General features: G+C 41.4%; 1 protein-coding gene across 2 annotated transcripts in view; it reads right to left on the bottom strand.

The window, feature by feature from the left end:
• Positions 1–19,165, bottom strand: part of PDE1A (phosphodiesterase 1A) — a 300,886-nt gene that overhangs the window by 45,872 nt on the left and 235,849 nt on the right. For both annotated transcript variants that reach the window (XM_090045293.1, XM_090045294.1), the window contains 2 exons: positions 17,675–17,795; positions 14,878–15,065 (listed from right to left, as the gene is read on the bottom strand). In XM_090045293.1, the coding sequence (XP_089901419.1) occupies positions 14,878–15,065; positions 17,675–17,795 (309 nt within the window). The remainder of the gene's footprint in view (positions 1–14,877; positions 15,066–17,674; positions 17,796–19,165) is intronic.

Raw genomic sequence — 19,165 nt, 5'->3', positions numbered from 1 at the left:
TCCCCCCATCACACACCCATCATGTATGAAGAAAACCAAAAGCACAGATCAACACATATAGGTATTTAGAATTTATTTTTTCATGATGATAGAGACACTGGTAGGCTTCCAAATTGCTTTAACAATGTAAATATACCAATAAAGCATTACCTAACTTATCACTGTCTTTCTCTCTGTCTAGGGGTGTGTGTGTGTGTGTGTGTGTGTGTGTGTAGAGTGGTTTTTTGTTTTAAATGTGGAAGAACATGGATTTTGGCATATTTTAAAAAATGGATTTGGGATGCTGCTGCAGCAGTCCAGCTGGCACTAAGGGTAGTGCCCCCAGGTATCAATTGGCTGGGCTCCAGAAGTTCCAGAGAGTGAGTAGCCCCGAGCTGCTTGCCAAGGCAGGTTTTTTTATGGATGGGGCCAGGACAGGGCAGCTTTTTATACTGCTGGGGACAGCACAGGTGCTGGCCCCAGGCTCTAGCTCCCCCTGGCTGCAGATCCAGGAGGAGCCAGGCAGGGTTATTTTGTCCCAAGTGGCACAATTTGCTCCACACCAAAGTGCATGTCTCAGCAGGTGCACTGAGGCAAAAAGCCCTGGCTCAAATTTGCACCGCTTCTACTTGAGCTGCTGTAAGAGCATGTGCCTGCATGTGTGGATGTGCTCCATGAGGTCATCTACTCTAGCCCCCTGCTCAAGGCATGAGCATCACTGACTAAAACATCCCAACCACGTGTCTGTCTGACTGCCTTCTAAGGCTAGAGATTTCACAGTTATTCTAGATAGCCTGTTCCAGTGCTTGACCACCCTTATAGTCAGAAAGTTCCTTCTAATCTCCAACCTAGATTTATCCTGCTGGAGCCTGAGGCTATTGCTCCTAGTCCTGTCTCTACAGCCACGCTGAAAAACCCATCTCCATCTTCTCTGTAATTGCTCTTAAGGTATTCAAAGACTGCAATCAAGTTGCTCCTTCCCCCTCCCCACAGCTTCTCTTCTCTAGCCTAATAATTTTAGTTCTTTTGGCTTATCCTCAGAAGTCTTGCCTCCCAGGCCTCTAATAATTTTTGTTGCTCTGTGCAGGACTGTCCATGTCCACGTCCACGTGGAATCTGGGGCCCTAACCTGGACACGGTAACTCCAGGGGAGGCTTCAACAGTTCTGAGTAGAGCTGAAGAAAAACTTCTCTCGATTTGCACACCACACTGTTGTTACTACAACCTAGTATGCTGTTGGCTTTTTTGGGCAACAAGGGCACACTGTTGGCTCAGATTCAGCTGATGGTTCACCATAACTCCAGGTCCTTCTCTGCAGTACTGCAGCCCAGCCAGTCATTTCCCAGTTTGTATTTGTGCAGGCAAGTATTCCACCTCAAGTGCATAACTTGGCTCTTTTCCTTGATGAATCTCATCTGACTGATTAGGGACCATTCCTCCAGTCTATTCTGGTCATTCTAGATCCTAACTATGGATCCTGAAATATCTGCAACTCCACCCAACTTGGTGTCCTCTACAAATTTACTAAACATTCACATGATCCCATTCTCCAAATCATTAATGAAGATATTAATGGTGTCACCAGCAATTGGATAAGCATCCAATTTGCTCTTGAAGGTGTTCAATGTAGGTGCTTGAACCACCTCCATGGCAAGCTGTTCCAGACCTTGGGGGCTCGGACAGTAAAGAAAGTCTTCCTTGTGTCCAGCCTGAAACAGTCTCACAGTAGTTTATGACTGTTTGACCTTGTCATCCCTTGGGGCGCTCTGGTGAACAAACATTCCCCCAGATACTGGTGGTCACCCCGATAAACTTATAGGTGGCCATCAGATCACCCCTGAGCCCTCACCAAGGCTGAGTACAAGGGGAGAATGACGTCCCGAGATTTGGTTAAGAAGCATCTATGGATGCAAGCCAGCGTTCCGGTTGCTTGAGTAGCTGCAATATCGCATTGAAGGCTCATGTTCATCTTGTGGTCAGTGATGACCCCCAAGTCTCCTTCTTCCATAGTGCTAGCCAGCATAGCACTGCCAAGCCTATAAGGATGTTGCAGGTTTTTCTTCCCAAGGTGGAGAACCTTGCATTTTTCGGTGTTAAACACCATCAGGTTCTCATCTGCCCATTTGGTGAGCCTGTCCAGGTCAGCCTGGATCACCCCCCTGTCTTCTGGTGTGGATGCTTTGCCCCAAAGTTTGGTGTCATCGGTGAACTTGGCCAGTCCGCTCCTGATTCCAATGTCCACATCATTAATGAAGATGTTGAACAATACGGGTCCAAGGACAGAGCCTTGGGGGACCCCACTGGTCACAGGACACCATGATGAGTGACCGCCATCAATTACTACCCTCTGGGTCCAACCACGGAGCCAATTTCCTAGCCAGCAGTTCGTGGTGGACCCAAGGCAACAACTGGCCAGTTTCGCCAAGAGGTGATCATGGGATACCAGATCGTAGGCTTTTCTGAAGTCAAGATGTATGACATAAATCTCTTCTCCCTTGTCCAGGTGATAGGTCACCTGGTCATAGAAGGAAATGAGATTGGTCAAGCAAGACTTACCCGCAACAAATCCGTGCTGGCTATCCCTTAGGATGTTGGTGTCGCCCAGTCCATTAAGGATGGCCTCTTTAATAAACTTTTCTAAGGTCTTCCCCGGGATAGAAGTCAGGCTGATGGGCCTATAGTTAGCCGGATCCACTTTCCTCCCTTTCTTGAAGATAGGCACCACATTGGCTTTCTTCCAGTCTTCGGGCACTACACCAGAGTGCCAGGAGTTTTCAAAGATCTGTGTCAGAGGCTGGGCTATGATGCTCACCAGCTCCTTGAGTACCCTGGGGTATAGATTGTCAGGGCCGGCTGACTTGAAGGTATCCAGCTTCTCAAGATGTTCCTTCATGAGGTCAGCAAAGCTTCCCCCTTGTTGGTCTCTACCATCTATATCAAAAATTTACCCCAAGGACACTCCAGAAGTTTGCTGGACTTCTTGTGCACTGCTGTGTTTCCCTTCCAGCAGATGTACTGATAATTAGAGTCCCTCCTTATAATCAAGTCCTGGGATTTGGTAGCTTCTGTCAGATGCTTAAAGAAGGCCTTATCCATCTTGTCTTCCTGGTTTGGCAGTCTGTAGCAGATACCCACCATGACATCCCCCTAGTGCTTCAATAGGGCCACTTTCCTTTTTGTATTATACATCAGAACACATATATATCATGTTATATATATAGGGAAATGCATCCTTCTTTTTCCCTCTGCCTTTCTTTCCTGAACAAGCTATGACTTCATAATGAGTATCAATGATTGTACTTCAGGCATGTGAATTATCCTACCACATCTCCATAATCCAATTTACATCATAATTTTGTGATTGCAGTAGGACCTCCAATACTTCCTATTTATTCCCCTTACTTCTTGCACTAGTATATAAATATTACAGGTATATAGCTGACAGTCCTATCATCTCTCTGAGAACACTGCTAAAGGTTTCTGTTATTGCTTCCCCTTAGTAAGTTTTTACCAGGTTCCCAGGCTCTTTTTACCTCTGGGCTTTTGTTTCCATCCCCCAGTAAACCTCATTTAAAGTCCTCCGCACTAGGTTAGTAAGCCTGTAAATAAAGACTATTCCATCTCTTTGTTGGGTAGACCCCATGTCTTCCCAGTAAATTCATCTTCCTGGAACACAGCCCCATGGCTGAAGAAGCCAAAGCATTGCTGGTGACACCATCTATGCAGCCATGTGTTGACCTCAATGCTCCCAGCTGGCTCTATACTCTTGATGGGAAGGATGGAGAAGAACACCACCTGGGCCCCTGTTCCCTTTACCTTTATGCCCAAAGCCATGTAGTCACTTTCAATCTGCTCAAGGTTGCTCCTGGCAATACCATAAGTATCCACATGGATGAGCAGCATGGGTTAGTAATCAGAAGGCCAGATGAATCTTAACTTTTCCATAATGTCTTGGATGTGGGCTCCTGGCAGGCTAAATACCTTGTGAGCCAACAGATCAGGCTGGCAGATGAATGCATCCATGCCCCACAGGAGGGAATCACCAACTACTATCACTCATTGATTCCTCTTGGCAGCTGTGGTCTTCGTCTAGTCTCCCTAGGGGTGCATGGCTTGGCCTCTCCTAACAGTGGAGTGGGCTCCTTCTTACCTGATGCCAGGGCTTCATATCTGTTCTCCAGCTGGACAGCTGAAGGAGTGAAAGAGGAGTGCTGTGTGTTGCCAGAGGTGCCAAGCTGCCAGCTTCCACCTTCCAGAGTACCTGTGTCTTCTGTGTTTTCCAGTGCCTACTCTTGTTGTCCCTCTTCCATGATCAGGTCACAAAAGCCTTGGACACAGGTGTCACTGTGGACATAGTCTTCCTGGACTTTAGGAAGGCCTTCGACACTGTCTCACCCCATCCTCATTAAAAAAATTAGGCGCTTGTAGTGTTGACGTCTACACAGTCAGATGGGTCACAAATTGGCTGGAGGGCTGCACCCCGAGAGTGGAGGGGGACGGGTCATTTTCAACCTGGAGAGATGTGGGTAGTTGGGGTTCCCCAGGGCTCAGTCCTTGGGCCTGCACTGTTCAATATCTTCATCGGCGATTTGGATGAGCACCTTGTTCAAGTTCATAGATGACACTAAGCTGTGGGGAGAAGTGAGCATACTAGAAGGGAGAGACAGGCTACAACTAGATCACCACAGGTTACAGAGGTGTGCAGACGACAATAGGATGATGGGTTTCAATATGGACAAGTTCAAGGTGTTGCCCCTGGGGAGAAAGAACCAGCAGCATACCTATAGGCTAGGGAACTCCCTTCTCATCAGCACAGAGGCAGAAAAGGATCTTGGAGTCACTACTGATTCCAAGATGAACATGGGCCGCCAATGTGGGGACGCAGTCAGGAAGGCTAACCACATTTTGTCATGCATCCACAGATGTATCACGAGCTGGTCCAAGGAGGTGATCCTCCCCCTCTATGCGACATTGGTCAGGCTGCAGTTGGAGTACTGCATCTAGTTCTGGGTGCCACACTTCAGGGGGGATGTGGACAGCATGGAGAGGGTCCAGAGGAGGGCCACTCACATGATCGGGGGGCAGCAGGGCAGGCTCTAAGAGGAGAGGCTGCAGGACCTGAATCTGTTCAGCCTCCACAAAAGAAGGCTGAGAGGGAATCTGGTGGCCACCTATAAACTTACCAAGAGGGACCAGTGGGCAATGGGAGAGTCCCTGTTCCCCCAAGCACTACCGGGTTAACAAGGAACAATGGCCATAAGTTGACTGAAAGCAGATTCAGGCTAGACATCAGGAGGCACTACTTCACTGTCATGGTGGCTAGGAGCTGGAACCAACTTCCAAGGGAAGTGGTGCTTGCCCCTAGCCTGGGGGTCTTTAAAAAGAGGCTAGACAGCCACCTAGCTCAGGTCATTTGACCTCAGCATCCTTTCCTGCTCATGGCAGGGGGTCGGACTAGACGATCTGCTTAGGTCCCTTCCAACCCTACCTACTATGAAACGATAAAACTATGGTTCTGGAAGTGTGTTTGTGTATCAAATCAATGAAGATGTCATAATCACAGATGCTTCTGAGCCTATCTACCCACTCCTGCAGCTCCCTTACCTGATTTCTCAGAGAATCCACCAGGAGGCAGCACTCAAACCACCAGCAGTCTCCCACCTGGCTGTCCCTGGCAGGGACATGCAAGCTACAGTCCTTGTAAAGCCATCCTGTCCTATACATGGCAGGTCTCCCCCATGGTAACAAAAAAGATGTTGAGAAAGAATCTTTATAATTAAGCAACTGGGATAGTAAAACCAGAGAATCATCAGTAATAGATGGGAATCATTGGTTTGGGTTCATTGAAAATGTTCCATTAATTTTTCAACATAAAACTGAGTTTTCAGCTATGTGAAATTTTCATTAGAAGTGTCTGTTTTCTGTAGAAAAATGGATTTTTGTTAGAGCCGTAATGTCCCTAGAAGGAAAACTATTTATTTTTTGCTTCTCAAGACAGCATGATAGCTGAGTTTTGTCACCTGCACTGTTCATCGCTCAGTGTAATTCAGACCGGTGGTTCTCAACATTTTTAGGGCCAAGGCATGCCTTGCTAGTCTCAAGGCACCCCTTGGAAAATGCCAATGTTTAGTTTTCACTTCTTTTACTATAGGAAAATAGAGCAATTTTTCTGTTGCAAAGAACTCAGAAAGACAATAACATATCAGAATGTTTTTAATACTGTAGACTCCTATTTGTAAGCTCAGGGTTCATCTTGTGAATCATGTTTGTCCACCTAACAGTGCTAACGGTACCCTGTGGCATGCTTAAAATGATCTCAAGGAACCCCATAGTGTTGTGGCACCCTTGCTGAGAATCACTGACAGCTGTTAATTATGGCAATCTGATATAGAACAGCTGTAGAAGGTGTTAAGAAGGAGATTTGCCATTAAGTGGCTTTCCCTGCATATACTGTGACTCCCCTCATATTATGTATTTCTGCATCAGAAATAGAGAATTAGTCACTTCTACAATTTCAGTAGAATTATACTAGCATTTACCTGAAATACTTTGGTTAGAATTCAAGTTCAAAGAATTTTTACTGAAAGTGTAGATCAGCAATACATTCTAGTAGAGAGGGCACTGGACTGGCAATCAGACTCTAATTCTTTGTCAAGTATCTCCACTCACTCACTATGTGAACTAAGTTTTTAACCTCTCTGTTCTTCTTTCCCCATCTGTAAAATGAGGACAATATTTCCTTATTATTGTAAAATTGCTTTTGATCTATGATGAAAAGTTCAATGCAGGTACCAAGTATAAATATTATTGAATAGCTGCATTTTTAGTGGAATATCTCTGGTTCCACCACTGAGAATCTTGATAACAAAAGTTGTAATACATTCTAACATGAAAAAAATAAACACAGAGAAAGATGCTAATGTCGTTGGGTTTTTTATATGAAAATATTTGTGTTGCAATTTCTCTTTGTTCTCAGTATCACAACAGTACATGACTGAAACTATGTGGTTTTTTTCACCTTTCATCACAACATTGATGCTATTTCCTGCTTTCTCTATAGGTCTTAATAACTCTCAGGCCTTAAAATCAATTTAGAGATCATTTGCTCTAATGGAACAGCCTATAAAACACATCTGAACATCTTTACTGTCAATTTGTTAGCAAGTATCACCACTGCAATTATCAGCTGCCATCATTACTATCTGTTGAAATATGGACAAGATGGAACAGTCTCTATTAGAACTGTGCCAAAGTGAAGAAAGACAGATTATATGGTGATTAGGGTTTTGGAATATTAATTAAACATCAAGGCTTTCAAATTAGAATCCCAGATGTTTGATCATTATGGTAATTCCCTGTTAACTGCAACCCCTTAAAGGCCTCAGAAACATTCCACTAATTCTCCAGTGGTGAAAGGTTGAAGACCCTTAGGCTATAGAGCACTGAGCCCGTGTGCCATCAATTATACAAGACATGGCCTTTTTAGTGAAATGGAGTCATTTCTTTTAGTGAGCCTTCTGTTAAGGAAGCTCTTGAACAGCTGTCTAAGTATGTTGTATGTAAATACTCTCCTTACTAATATGGGGCCTTTGCAAGATAAAGCACTTGGTTCCTTGTACAAGCTGTTTACTTTGAATCGATATACTAAATAGTTACTATATTTTCACAGTGGGGCTGTATAAGCAGCCCTGCCTGCTGACAGATCTCCATGCAAGCCCATGACTACACCACTAACAATTATGAGTTGGTCCCTTGATCTGCCATGCTTAGGTATATAACTGAGAGTGGCACCCCAGTCAGTGATATAGTGTGAGTGATGATGTGTTATCTTAGGGCCAAGATGAAGCAAGGTTAAGCCTTAGTCACATTTTTTAGGCTGTTTATGTACTATTTTTTAAATAAAGGCATTATTTTCCAGTCCATGAAACAAAGTTGACATTTGGGAGCAGTGTCATGTGTGCACAACATCCACAGACATGATTACTGATGGCCCTTTTAACAGCAGAAGTGCTACTTGTCACAGTCAGCACAGGAAGCATACAGGGGAAGCTTGCTAATAGCAGGCCTGGCTGCCAGTGACTGCTGTGATAATAGACTTAACCTTTCTAATGCAGTCAGTTTTTGTGGTTTATAATAAATTATCCAGCTAAGAAAGATGTTAGCAAAACAACAGTCCCAATCCTTGCTGGCAATTCAGCACCAGCATTTCCTTCCTCACTACATGGTCAGGATTCAGGGTCAAATTTAGTTGCAAGCACACAGCAACTTCAGAACTTTATAGAAAACAACTGAAAAAGAGATATCAGCACAAGAGACACAGATATAAATGATGCCACAAGTACTAGAAATGCAGGTAGCTTTCACAGCAGCATGGGGAATATTGATTTGGGTGAAAAAATCCATAAGTTTTCACTCCAGCTTCAAACCAAGTCCAATCAAACTGATGCATGGTTTAACAGGAATAATTACTTTTGTGTTGGTGGCCTTTTCTTTCTGGTTTTGGCTTGCTTGTTTGTTTTGTACACATCTGCCCTTCTGGGATCCAGGCAGCTCGCATGGGCCAAATCCAGCTCAGTCAAAATCAACAAACACACTCACATTCTTTGCAGCAAGACTTGATTTGCCCATAAATGAGTAGGCATGAAAATACTGGCCAGCAATATTAACAATTCTTGTGATCTTTAGGTGCCCAATGACTAGCAGGAAATATTGTGAGAGAGGAACAAATCACATGAGACAAATATTGGTTACCTCACTTAACGTAATATTGGAAGTGACCCAGATGCTGCAGTGCTAAAGGTAGTATAAGAGCCCATACACAACAGAAGTGTCAAGAGAGAACCAAATGAATCTGGGTGGCTCTTTTATTTGATGCCTTCAACTTGTGCATTAAACTCTAAGCTTTCCTAAAGAAGAAAAAAGTCTCCAGCTCTGATGGTTTGAAGATAAAATATGAAGTTCTGCAAAGGGTCTGCAGTGTAATGCTAATCTTACCATTCATCAGTGGCTTTTAAGCACCTTTTTCTCTTCTGAGGAGCAACAAAATAGAGCCTTCTGCCACCACAAATGACACAGCTCCAGAACACATATATTTATGGTCAAAATAATTAGGTTTGCCTCTGTATAGAGCCAAACATCTCAAACACAGGCTGCCCAGTTCCCAGCAGCTCCTTGCTGCTAGTTTGTATTTCCTTTTACATGGCTCCCAGCAAGATAAGCATCCAAAGTGGGTGCTTGAACCACCTGTGGCAGCAGTCTATTCCAAACCTTGGGGGCTCAGACAGTGAAGAAGTTCTTTCTTATGTCCAGCCTGAATCAGTCGCGGAGGAGTTTGTGACCATTCGATCTTGTCATCCCTTGGGGTGCTCTGGTGAACAGACGTTCCCCCAGATCCTGATAAGCACCCCTGATAAACTTATAGGTGTCTACCAGATCACCCCTGAACCTGAGTTTTTCCAGGCTGAAGGGCCCCAGGACTTTCAGCCTCTCATCATAAGGTCTGTTTCCCTGACCTCTTCTCTGCACCCTCTCAAGCTTCTCCACATCTTTTTTGAATTGTGGAGCCCAAAACTGGATGCAGTACTCCAGCTGCGCCCTCACCAAGACTGAGTAAAATGGGAGAATGACATCCTGGGATTTGCTTGAGAAACATCTATGGATGCAAGCCAGCGTATTGCTCACTTTACTAGCTGCAGCATCACACTGAAGGCTCATGTTCATATTGCGGTCAACCATGACCCCCAAGTCCCTTTCATCTGTAGTGCTAGCCAGCGTAGCACTGCCGAGCCTATAAGGATGCTGCAGGTTTTTCCTCCCAAGGTGGAGAACCTTGCCTTTTTTGGTGTTGAACACCATCAGGTTCTCGTCTGCCCATTTCATGAGCCTGTCAAGATCCACCTGGATCACACTCCTGTCCTCAGGCGTGGATGTTTTACCCCAGAGTTTGGTGTTGTTGGCAAACTTGGCCAGTCCACTTCTGACACCAATGTCCACATCATTGATGAAGATGTTAAATAGTATAGGCCCTAGGACAGGGCCTTGAGGGATCCCACTGGTCACAAGACGATTGGCTCCTGTCGACCACCACCCTCTGGGTCCTACCGCGGAACCAATACCCCAGCCAGCGGATCGTGGTGAGGTCGAGGTCACAGTTAGCCAGTTTAGCCAAGAGGTGATCATGGGATACTAGACGAAAGGCTTTTTTAAAGTCAAGATATATAACGTCGATCTCTTCCCCCTTGTGATAAGTTACCTGGTAGTAAATGGAAATGAGATTGGTCAAACAAGACCTACCCGCAACAAACCCATGCTGGGTATCCCTCACGATATTGCCTTCAGCTATTCTGTTAAGGATAGCCTCTTTGATAATCTTTTCCAAGACCTTCCCCAGGATAGAGGTCAGGCTGATGGGCCTGTAGTTTGCCTGATCTACTTTCCTCCCTTTCTTGAAGAAAGGCACGATATTGGCCCTCTTCCAATCATCGGGCACTTCACCAGAGCGCCAAGAGCTCTCGAAGATCCGTGCCAGGGGCTGAGCTATGATGTTTGCCAGCTATACCCTTGGAGTTTAGCCGTTTAGCTATGATGTTTGCCAGCTAAACCCTTGGAGTTTAGCCGTTTAGAATTTATTCATTTTTTGACAAAATCATGAGTTTCATGTCAATTCACAGTATGAGACTCATGGGACCTTTAGATTTCTGACAAACGCTACAATGAATTCCCAGTCCGCTTTTCAACAGACTAAGCGCTCTATGAGATGACATTTTCAAGAGGACTTACAATGAATAATAGTAGTTAAACTGAAATGGCTCATAATATTTATTATTAAAATTCCCCATGAGCCTGACTTAAGGACTGAGGCACTACATAGTAACTGCCACTTTGAGTTCCAAAAGATTCAAGCACATAATAGCAGAACTAGAGAATTAGGTTTAGAGGTTTTGACTTACATCCGCTCATAAGTATAAGTGAATTAAATTAAAAAAAAAAAGTAGCATTCACAAAAAGAGCATTCATAAGCATTATCTGTAAGGTAAGCCTATTATCTCTGGCCTTAGTGTTCACAGGCACTCTGTACTGCTGCCTTGCAAACCGGGAGTAGCATAACCACAATCATATATTTGTGCAGGCAGGCTAATTGGCACTGTCAATCAGCTATGCTAATTAGACTGCCCCACTAGCTGTGTGGAGGCAGTTACACTGTTTCTAGTTTAGGAAGCAGCACAGACTTGTGAAAACAGTAAATTTTCCATACTGACATAGAGTTTTAGTTACAACAACTAATGGGTAGAGTGTTTTCCTTGTTGGATCATTTTAATACTGTAACAATAATATATTCTTATAAGGAATCTTCACAATTCTTGGATAGTGAAATTCATGCCATTACAAGATATTTGTACCATAAAAATCCCACTTAAGTGGTTCATCCATTTTGTGATATTGCTTTGCACAGAGAAATTTCAGCGAGAATGAGATAAACCTGAAACATTAAAAATAAGCATGTGTAAAATCTCTGCATCCCAAATATTTATTGATTTTTGTAAAATTCATCTTCATTTTATTAAGAAAAATGATTAATAGAAGGGTAAATTAATTACCCATACATATATTTAAAAATTTGTATAAGTCTGTAATGCACTTTAATTCCAAATAAGTTTAGGAAAACAAGCAAAGAAGCAAATTTCAACACTCTAAAAGGAGGAGAGATTGCATAAAACAGGATGTAATAACTTGTCAATAAGAATACCATGACACACAATAAATATAGATTATTATATGAAATGACAGTGATAATAAGCATCAACTTGGCAGAAAACTGGAAGTAATGAGGAAAATCTCAAAAAACCATGAAGAAGATTCATCATACCCTGGAAAAGAAGTCACATCCTTTCCAAAAAGTTTGCTTAGCCTTTAGCATTTGACTTTGCCAATGTTCTTGTTTTAATTAACCGCTCCTCTGGTAATTTATGAGACTTTTTAATGTGGTCACAGTTATCTATGCAGTCACAAGAGTAGGTCTCATAAGGCATGGCTTACTGCTTTGACGCATACTACTTCATATAGAATGTACTATATCGCCAAGTACATTTGATTTGATTTAAATTCCTTCTTGAACTCTCCAGTCCACATAAAATTTAGACTAGATAATGCAACTAATTAAGAGGGCAAAATCTTTGGATAACTCAACACAAACATCCTGTCTATGTTTGAAAGATGGTGTTGGCTAATGTGATAATTACAGGATAAAGAGTCTTGCACTTCCACAAAAATTGTTTGTTTGAACCCACCGGTGTTTCAATCTACATCAATAAACTCACCTTGGACTTTACTGATATGTGAAAAAAGTGTTCCTACAATAAAGTAGCTATTACTATCATTTATTAGATTAGTATGCTGCCCTTCATAGAAGTCTCAGAGTGACTTATAACAAAAACCAAAATGATTATAGAAACAGAGTAAAATATTATTAAAACTCGTTTCGTTGCATTTGTGTCCCAGAAAAGTTGTTCTGTATCTGGCAGTCCTCCTACTGCTATCCTATGCTGACTAGCTGGGTCACCATGTCTGCTTATCTGTGCGGGACTTCTACTGCTATGAAGTCATCTTAACTGGATGCCACCTCTGTGTTTGAATGCTAGTGCACGAGGCAGGTACAGCTCTTTGAAATTCCAACTTGTGGTATTTCAAAGTTTTGAATACTTTGCAGGCATGCCTCCAGGTTTAACATCACTTTGTGCTGAGTTCCTGGACTTTACACTTTTCTGGGGAGCAGAGTGTGTTCAGGCCCACTAGGCAGCAGAAGAAAGGACAATGGGCACTCCAGGGGCCTGCATTATTGTCACAGCAAAAGAAAACTGCCTCAGTTGGATTGTAAGGATGTCAAGGATAAAAATTGGATTTATGGGAGAGCTCACATGCTCAGCAACCATACTGAGATGGACTATAGCAAATAGCCATCCTACTAGATAAATATTTTTCAATTGCCTCCAGTTTTTGCACCTTGACACTGCTTGCATCTACCCTTCAGTCTTTCATATTCACATTCCACCATTAATCTGAAGATGCCCAGGTATAGTTAAATTTTTCCCCAATTGAATACAAGTCTCCAGTAAAAAGTGTAATCAGTCAGGTAAGTAAGGTAGGTTTCTTAGAATTGCAGGAGAATTCCTGTAATTACACTCCACCATCACTGTTCATAGTCGTCCTCAAACCAAACATTTCAATTTTCACTGCAGAACATAGGTCAGAGTTACTAAAGATCCTGGCACTGTGGACCCTGCAACTACCCACATTAATACTGGTACTATGAAGAAATACTTCATTATGGTTATAAACTTCCAGGCCTGGTTGGGAGTCATGGGGGACAACAAATGAGTACACAGGTCCCATCTGTGGTCCCCAGTGCAATTCACTCATGCAAATCCATTAATAACTTCTGGTACATTACCAAACCTTTGAATCTGGGTAAGGAGAAGTTTTCTAATAGCAACAATGGATAGTGCCATAACAACAGGCCATACAAGACGTACCAAAATATAAGTCAACTGTTGATTAACAACTGAGATTGGCAAGCTTCCAGACACAAATCCTCTCCTACATTTCTATGCTGAGGGGAACTCTTGTATACAGGGACAATGCTGCAGCCCTAGGATGAGATCTACACAAATTTCTAAGGCTTTTGCCATGTAGAAATGCTGCCACCAGTACTGGTCCTCCCTACTCTTCAGCATCATCTTGTCTCACCAGTCCGTGCCAACTAGGCAAGCCTAGAAAGAGTATACAAATGACTATGTGATTTCAGCTGTCTTCTCCTCAGGTGCCCCTATTACCCTAGTTCTCAGGTAATTGCACAGCTTGATATATGTATAGCAGCATATCAAATCACAGTACTTAGCAGCATTTCCTCCATGCTCCTTTACAGCTATCTGAAAATGTTTCTGCCTAACAAAAGACAAAATAATAATGAGAGGAAAAGAGAGGAAACATAGGGTATATTTAGTTTGACATGAAATTCCAGACATGCATCCCATCTAATAGGTATCCCACAATGGGCAGAAAGGCTATCAGTACAGCATAGCACCAGGAGATGCAAAGGGCTTATTTTTAACTTACCATGACTTACCATGTGGGAGTAATGATTCAAAGGACAATTAACTTAACCTGGGATAACAAGGCAGTATAGATACACATCTCATGCAACAGTTATCCCATGCCACTTGCTAGAGAAGAACTCAATCCAAGAAAAGACTTGCAAAAAAACTTGCCTAGCAGGAATTTACTAACCCTTATCTTTCTTATGTTTCCAGCTGACAGGTGAAGTTATAAGAGTAACTTTCCAGTGTATTCCATAACTATCTGTACGCATAGGCCCATAGACTCAAATGATTTTGCTTAGTGTGAAATCCTAAGTATACAGGTATGCCAAGGTATTTAGAATATTTCCTATATTGCAGTTTATAAATATTTTTCCAATTCATGTTTAGTGTTGTTAAAGCAGGCATAGAATACTTTGAGGCATACATTTAGCATTCAAAGCAACCATCAAAATGAATATTATAATTTAATATGCAAAATTATATTAGAAAATACTTTTCTAAACAATGAAACTTAAGGGCTTGCCAGCTGAGTATCATAATTCCTTACTCTGTAGGGCCTGACATTTCTTCTCCTCCCCTGCCCACATAAATCTCTTTGTGCCTCATGGGTCATGAAAGTAAACCACCAGAATCAACATTATAAAATGTAAATGAGACCATGCATTTTTATAGACCAACTGAGGAGATAAAAGGTGAAGTGAACATGTCCTGTTTATACAGAAGTGGTTCTGTGCTGTAGAGTACTGCAAATAGGGAAGTACTGTAGGTACAGGAGGAAGAACTCCTGCTTGACTTAACATACCTTGAGCTGCTAATTCTTTCCACCTGTCTTTGTTTGCTTGAATGATCTGTACCAAGTTCTCCTTAAAGCTTGTTAGGTCTACAGTTGCTAGAGAATTTTCTGTGGAAGACCCTCCATCAGTTGTAGTACTTTTCACACTAGGTCTTCTTTGTGTTTCAGCATTGCTTACTGCTCCCAAGCTATTCTGGCTGCAGAAAAAAAGTAAATTCTAAATTATGAACAGAATAGGAGGTCACAATCATATACAAATGGTTCCTGTATATCCATTCAGAGCCTACATGGAAATCACTCACAAGGAAAATGACCTCTGTCAAAGAAAGCATAGTAGAAACATGACACTTCCTTATTAAGTCAATGATACCTTGTCACCCACTAGCATAATTAAAGGAAGGCAACTGGGTCAGCAGCCCTGGGTGCTGCCTATGGGGGTGGGGCGTGCAAAAAATAGCCACAACCTCAGAGAATTATTACAAAAAAATATAGCCATTCAGCTTACAATTGATAGCTCAGTACCTAGAAAAAAATAATGTAGCAAGTGTGGTAGTAGCTTTCTTTGTAACTCTTTGAAACAGAGTGGTGCTTTTGGGGCACATACGTAACCTGCCCATCACTGACCCATACCAGAAAGGTAAGATTTGACAGAGTAGATAATGCTCTCAGATGTATGTCCTTGATTCCAACTCTTCACAGGAGCTCTATGCATGTATCCAAAGGCAAAATATTGTCTAAAATTATGAAGCTTCATAAAAACCACTGAAGTTAGACAAAAATATCAAAATATGTTGAAATATTAAACACAAAGATGGCATTATTCACCAGCTGACATTTTGTGCAGATAAGTAACAACTAGGATAAGGAACCAGGTCATACTGTCTCTATTTGTATATGTATTTAGGTGACAACTTGATATATTCAAAATGAAGTATCCTGTTAACACTAAAAGTATATTTTGAAAGTCTATTTCATAGCTTCATCCTGGCCCTGGTCACACCAGGTTTTATTTACCAGATTATACTGTTTTCCCAATCAAGAGTAGTACTACTTTAAATTACTTTAGAAAGACTTAGAAGAAAAATGTCATTTCTTGCATGTACAGAAATGGACTTCTATTTCCCCTGCAAGAAGGAAGCATAGTTACAATTAACATTTTAGTGAAGATATTATAAAGATATTGTTGCAACACCACAAATTAGAACTCCTTTTGCCCTAAAGATGTTAAATATAATAGAATGGAGAAGACGTATTGGCATTCTAATGCTTTTCAGCAATATAATATATACAGCCTCAGATATTAGTGATTTCCAGCAACTAGCATAAATGTAGCAGAGTTGGTTCAGACTAATCTCCCCATCCCTTCCTCAGGCCTTAGTCCTTTATCCCTTACTCAAAATTATTTGAAAAGTGCTAGTTCACTCCAATCACCTCTCTTGCAACTATCAAGTTCATGTGGGATTGGGGCTTGTAACTGCTCAATCTCCAATAAAGTAAGAGTGAACAGTTAAGTGGTATGTAGCTTCACTGATGTCTCAGTCTAGCTCAGTTGCACAAAATGGAAAGAGCACTTCTATAAATAACAGTGTCTCTACAGCAATAGAAATACATGTAGAGTATGTTAATTTGCAGAAAGCAGACAATTATAGCTACATCATCTGTTACTAAAAAATCTAACCAATACACTACTAAGGAATTACTGCACTGCAATACTGTATACAGTACTGCATTGTATCACTACACTGAATGTGGCTTTTCAAAGACAATCAATGCATTAAAAATAAAATACTGTAATAACAGACACATCTGGAAAACCAGATCTGATTATCAAACAATAAATTCACATGTCTAAACTGATCTCTAGCATCTACTGAAACTTTTATGACATTTTATGAAATGTAAAAGTGTGAAATTCATGATCCCACATGGGCCTGCTGGAAGCTCATTATGCATTTCCTGTTTTGCTGAACTGGAATGGAAGTAAAACAAATTTTACTGAAGTGCATACATTGTATAATAATGACCAAAATCTGTTGATCTTTAGTATGTGCTGCCAGGCTATTTGGACAGGTCTGAAGTTTGGGGATTTGACTAAAAGCATGGGGTGGTGGGCTGCTGCTGCTGCTTATTCTTTGTGGTTTAAAGGCACAATGACTCTTAAAGGATTTGACCTTCAACAGTTTGTCAAATACCCTTTTTGAACCTGGTTATACTATCTGCCTCTACAAGAACTCAGTTATTTTGGTTTTTATTGTTAGCTGCCCTGATATTATTTTGGAAAGGGTGATATATAAATCTAATATATAAATAAATAAGGGGAATCCTAAGAACCTTGGGGAAAAGAGGCCATTAACATCTATGGCTTAAAATAAATTAATAACCACTACCACTACCTCTGGAACTGTTTTTTTCTAGTGATTCCTCAAATACAGAAGAACAACTTTTAATATTTTCACTTAAATAAAACAGAAAGAAAGTCAGTTTGCATGAATTAGAGACCTTAATACACAGCATTAAGTACAAATGGCCTAGTATTTTTCATCATGGAAGCAAAACAGCAAACCCATTTTTTCTGTATGTAATTCAACTTTGTATCTGTAGAGATGGGTACTCTGTTATCTACTTTTCCCTTTCCAAATGCAGTGTTCATGTCCAATAAGCAGCTGCAATTCTAAAATATTGTCACTAGATGGCACGATGGTATATGCTATTGGTTTCAAACACCAGACACGAAATCAGTTATATGGCTGATGATGTTAGTTGAACCAAAAAATCACAAGGCAAAAGGATGTTAAATTGTTCAAACCTGGGTGCCCCAAAGGCAGAAGTTTCGGATTTTGAAGCTTCCTCTATAAGAGGAATAACAATTTTCTCCATTGAGTCCGTAAGAAGAGAAAATGTTGGTTCAACTATGAAATCAATGAAACCTGAAAAGCAGGAAGTGATAAATTCAGATTCTACATTTTCCCACGTTTAAAATCCAGTAACTAATCTTAGGATTATAACAAGAGTTTTCCATATTAAGAAGTCAGATTCTTTGTTCACAAACCACATAGTTCAACTTCAAAAACTACTCATTTGTAAAACTAACAGAATGTCATACAGTGATACATTGGGCTTCTCTGTATAATGTTGGCTTCACATCCTGAAGTGAAGTTCAGTTCAGTTGATATATACTGGCAGTATTTTTCTATCATGTGCTGAAATATTGATAAGTAACAGCATGAGCTTGAGGAGGACAAAATCCCCATCAAAGCTGGAGATACACATGTATACCTAACTGTTTGCATTTATAGCTTTTCATTCCTTTCCCTGCTGTATGCAATGCACTTTGCAACAAGCTTTTGTTTTGAAAATTAATTATTGAATAGAAGGGAAGCTATAACAAAGCCCAGAAGCAAGAAGTTGTATTGTTGCTGTTACCTTGCCGAACTTCATGGGAGTGACGGCTGTATTCTAACCTGCTGTTTATGATTCTGTGGAAGTAAAGTGTTACTTCACAGTGTGTAGGAGTTTTCTGTCATATCAATGAAGAGAACAAGTAATATCCCTGGGAGACAGCATTCATCCCACAGCTCTATGTCAATGCTGAACAATGTCTTTTACAATTTAAAGTGCTCATCAAGGTAGGAAATGGCATAGCTAGAGGATGAGGTATTATCCTCTGCTGAGCACTTAACACGAAAAAAACAGATAGAACATGAGACAGCAATGGGTTTCAAGATCTCCACATACAGTGCCTAATGCACCACAACACGAAGGGGAACAGCAGCACTTTAACCCAGAAACTAGCTTTCCACGCTCAATAGGCATAATAAGCTCAAATACAGTATCGTTTGAGTCTGAACAGAAATGGAACGGAAGACATTTTAAATTACAACATTACACTGGAGGACATTGTTCAGTTTAAGGAAGAGATGCTTTAAAACACAGTCTCTCTCCAAGATCATTTGGTAGGCATAGGTTCACACATGTGAAACACTTTTCAAGGCACTGTAGTTACCAGGACATGTTACTCAGCAGGCTTCTACAGTCTGCAATTGTAACTGAACTCATGCAAAATTAAAGTAATTATTTTTCTCCCCAGTTTTACAGGTGGTAAAAACTGAGAAGGAGGGAGAGTAGAGGCTGCATTTTATCTCTGAAAATCAGAATGTCATCACCAATGCTGGGGTTTGAAGTCAGTGACTTTGGATCGCATCCAAAGGGCATTTTGAAAACAAGGGTTTGCCTGCTAGACTGGGTACCTGGGCATCTGTACAGTGTTCAGCCTGATTGTAGCTCATGTAGACCTACC

The sequence above is a fragment of the Crocodylus siamensis genome, chromosome 4 (assembly GCF_052110815.1).
Source record: "Crocodylus siamensis isolate JL-2025a chromosome 4, ASM5211081v1, whole genome shotgun sequence".
In the NCBI taxonomy this organism is placed as follows: domain Eukaryota; kingdom Metazoa; phylum Chordata; order Crocodylia; family Crocodylidae; genus Crocodylus; species Crocodylus siamensis.
Note: the sequence above shows the minus strand (reverse complement) of the source record. Positions and strands in the feature narration are given on the sequence as shown.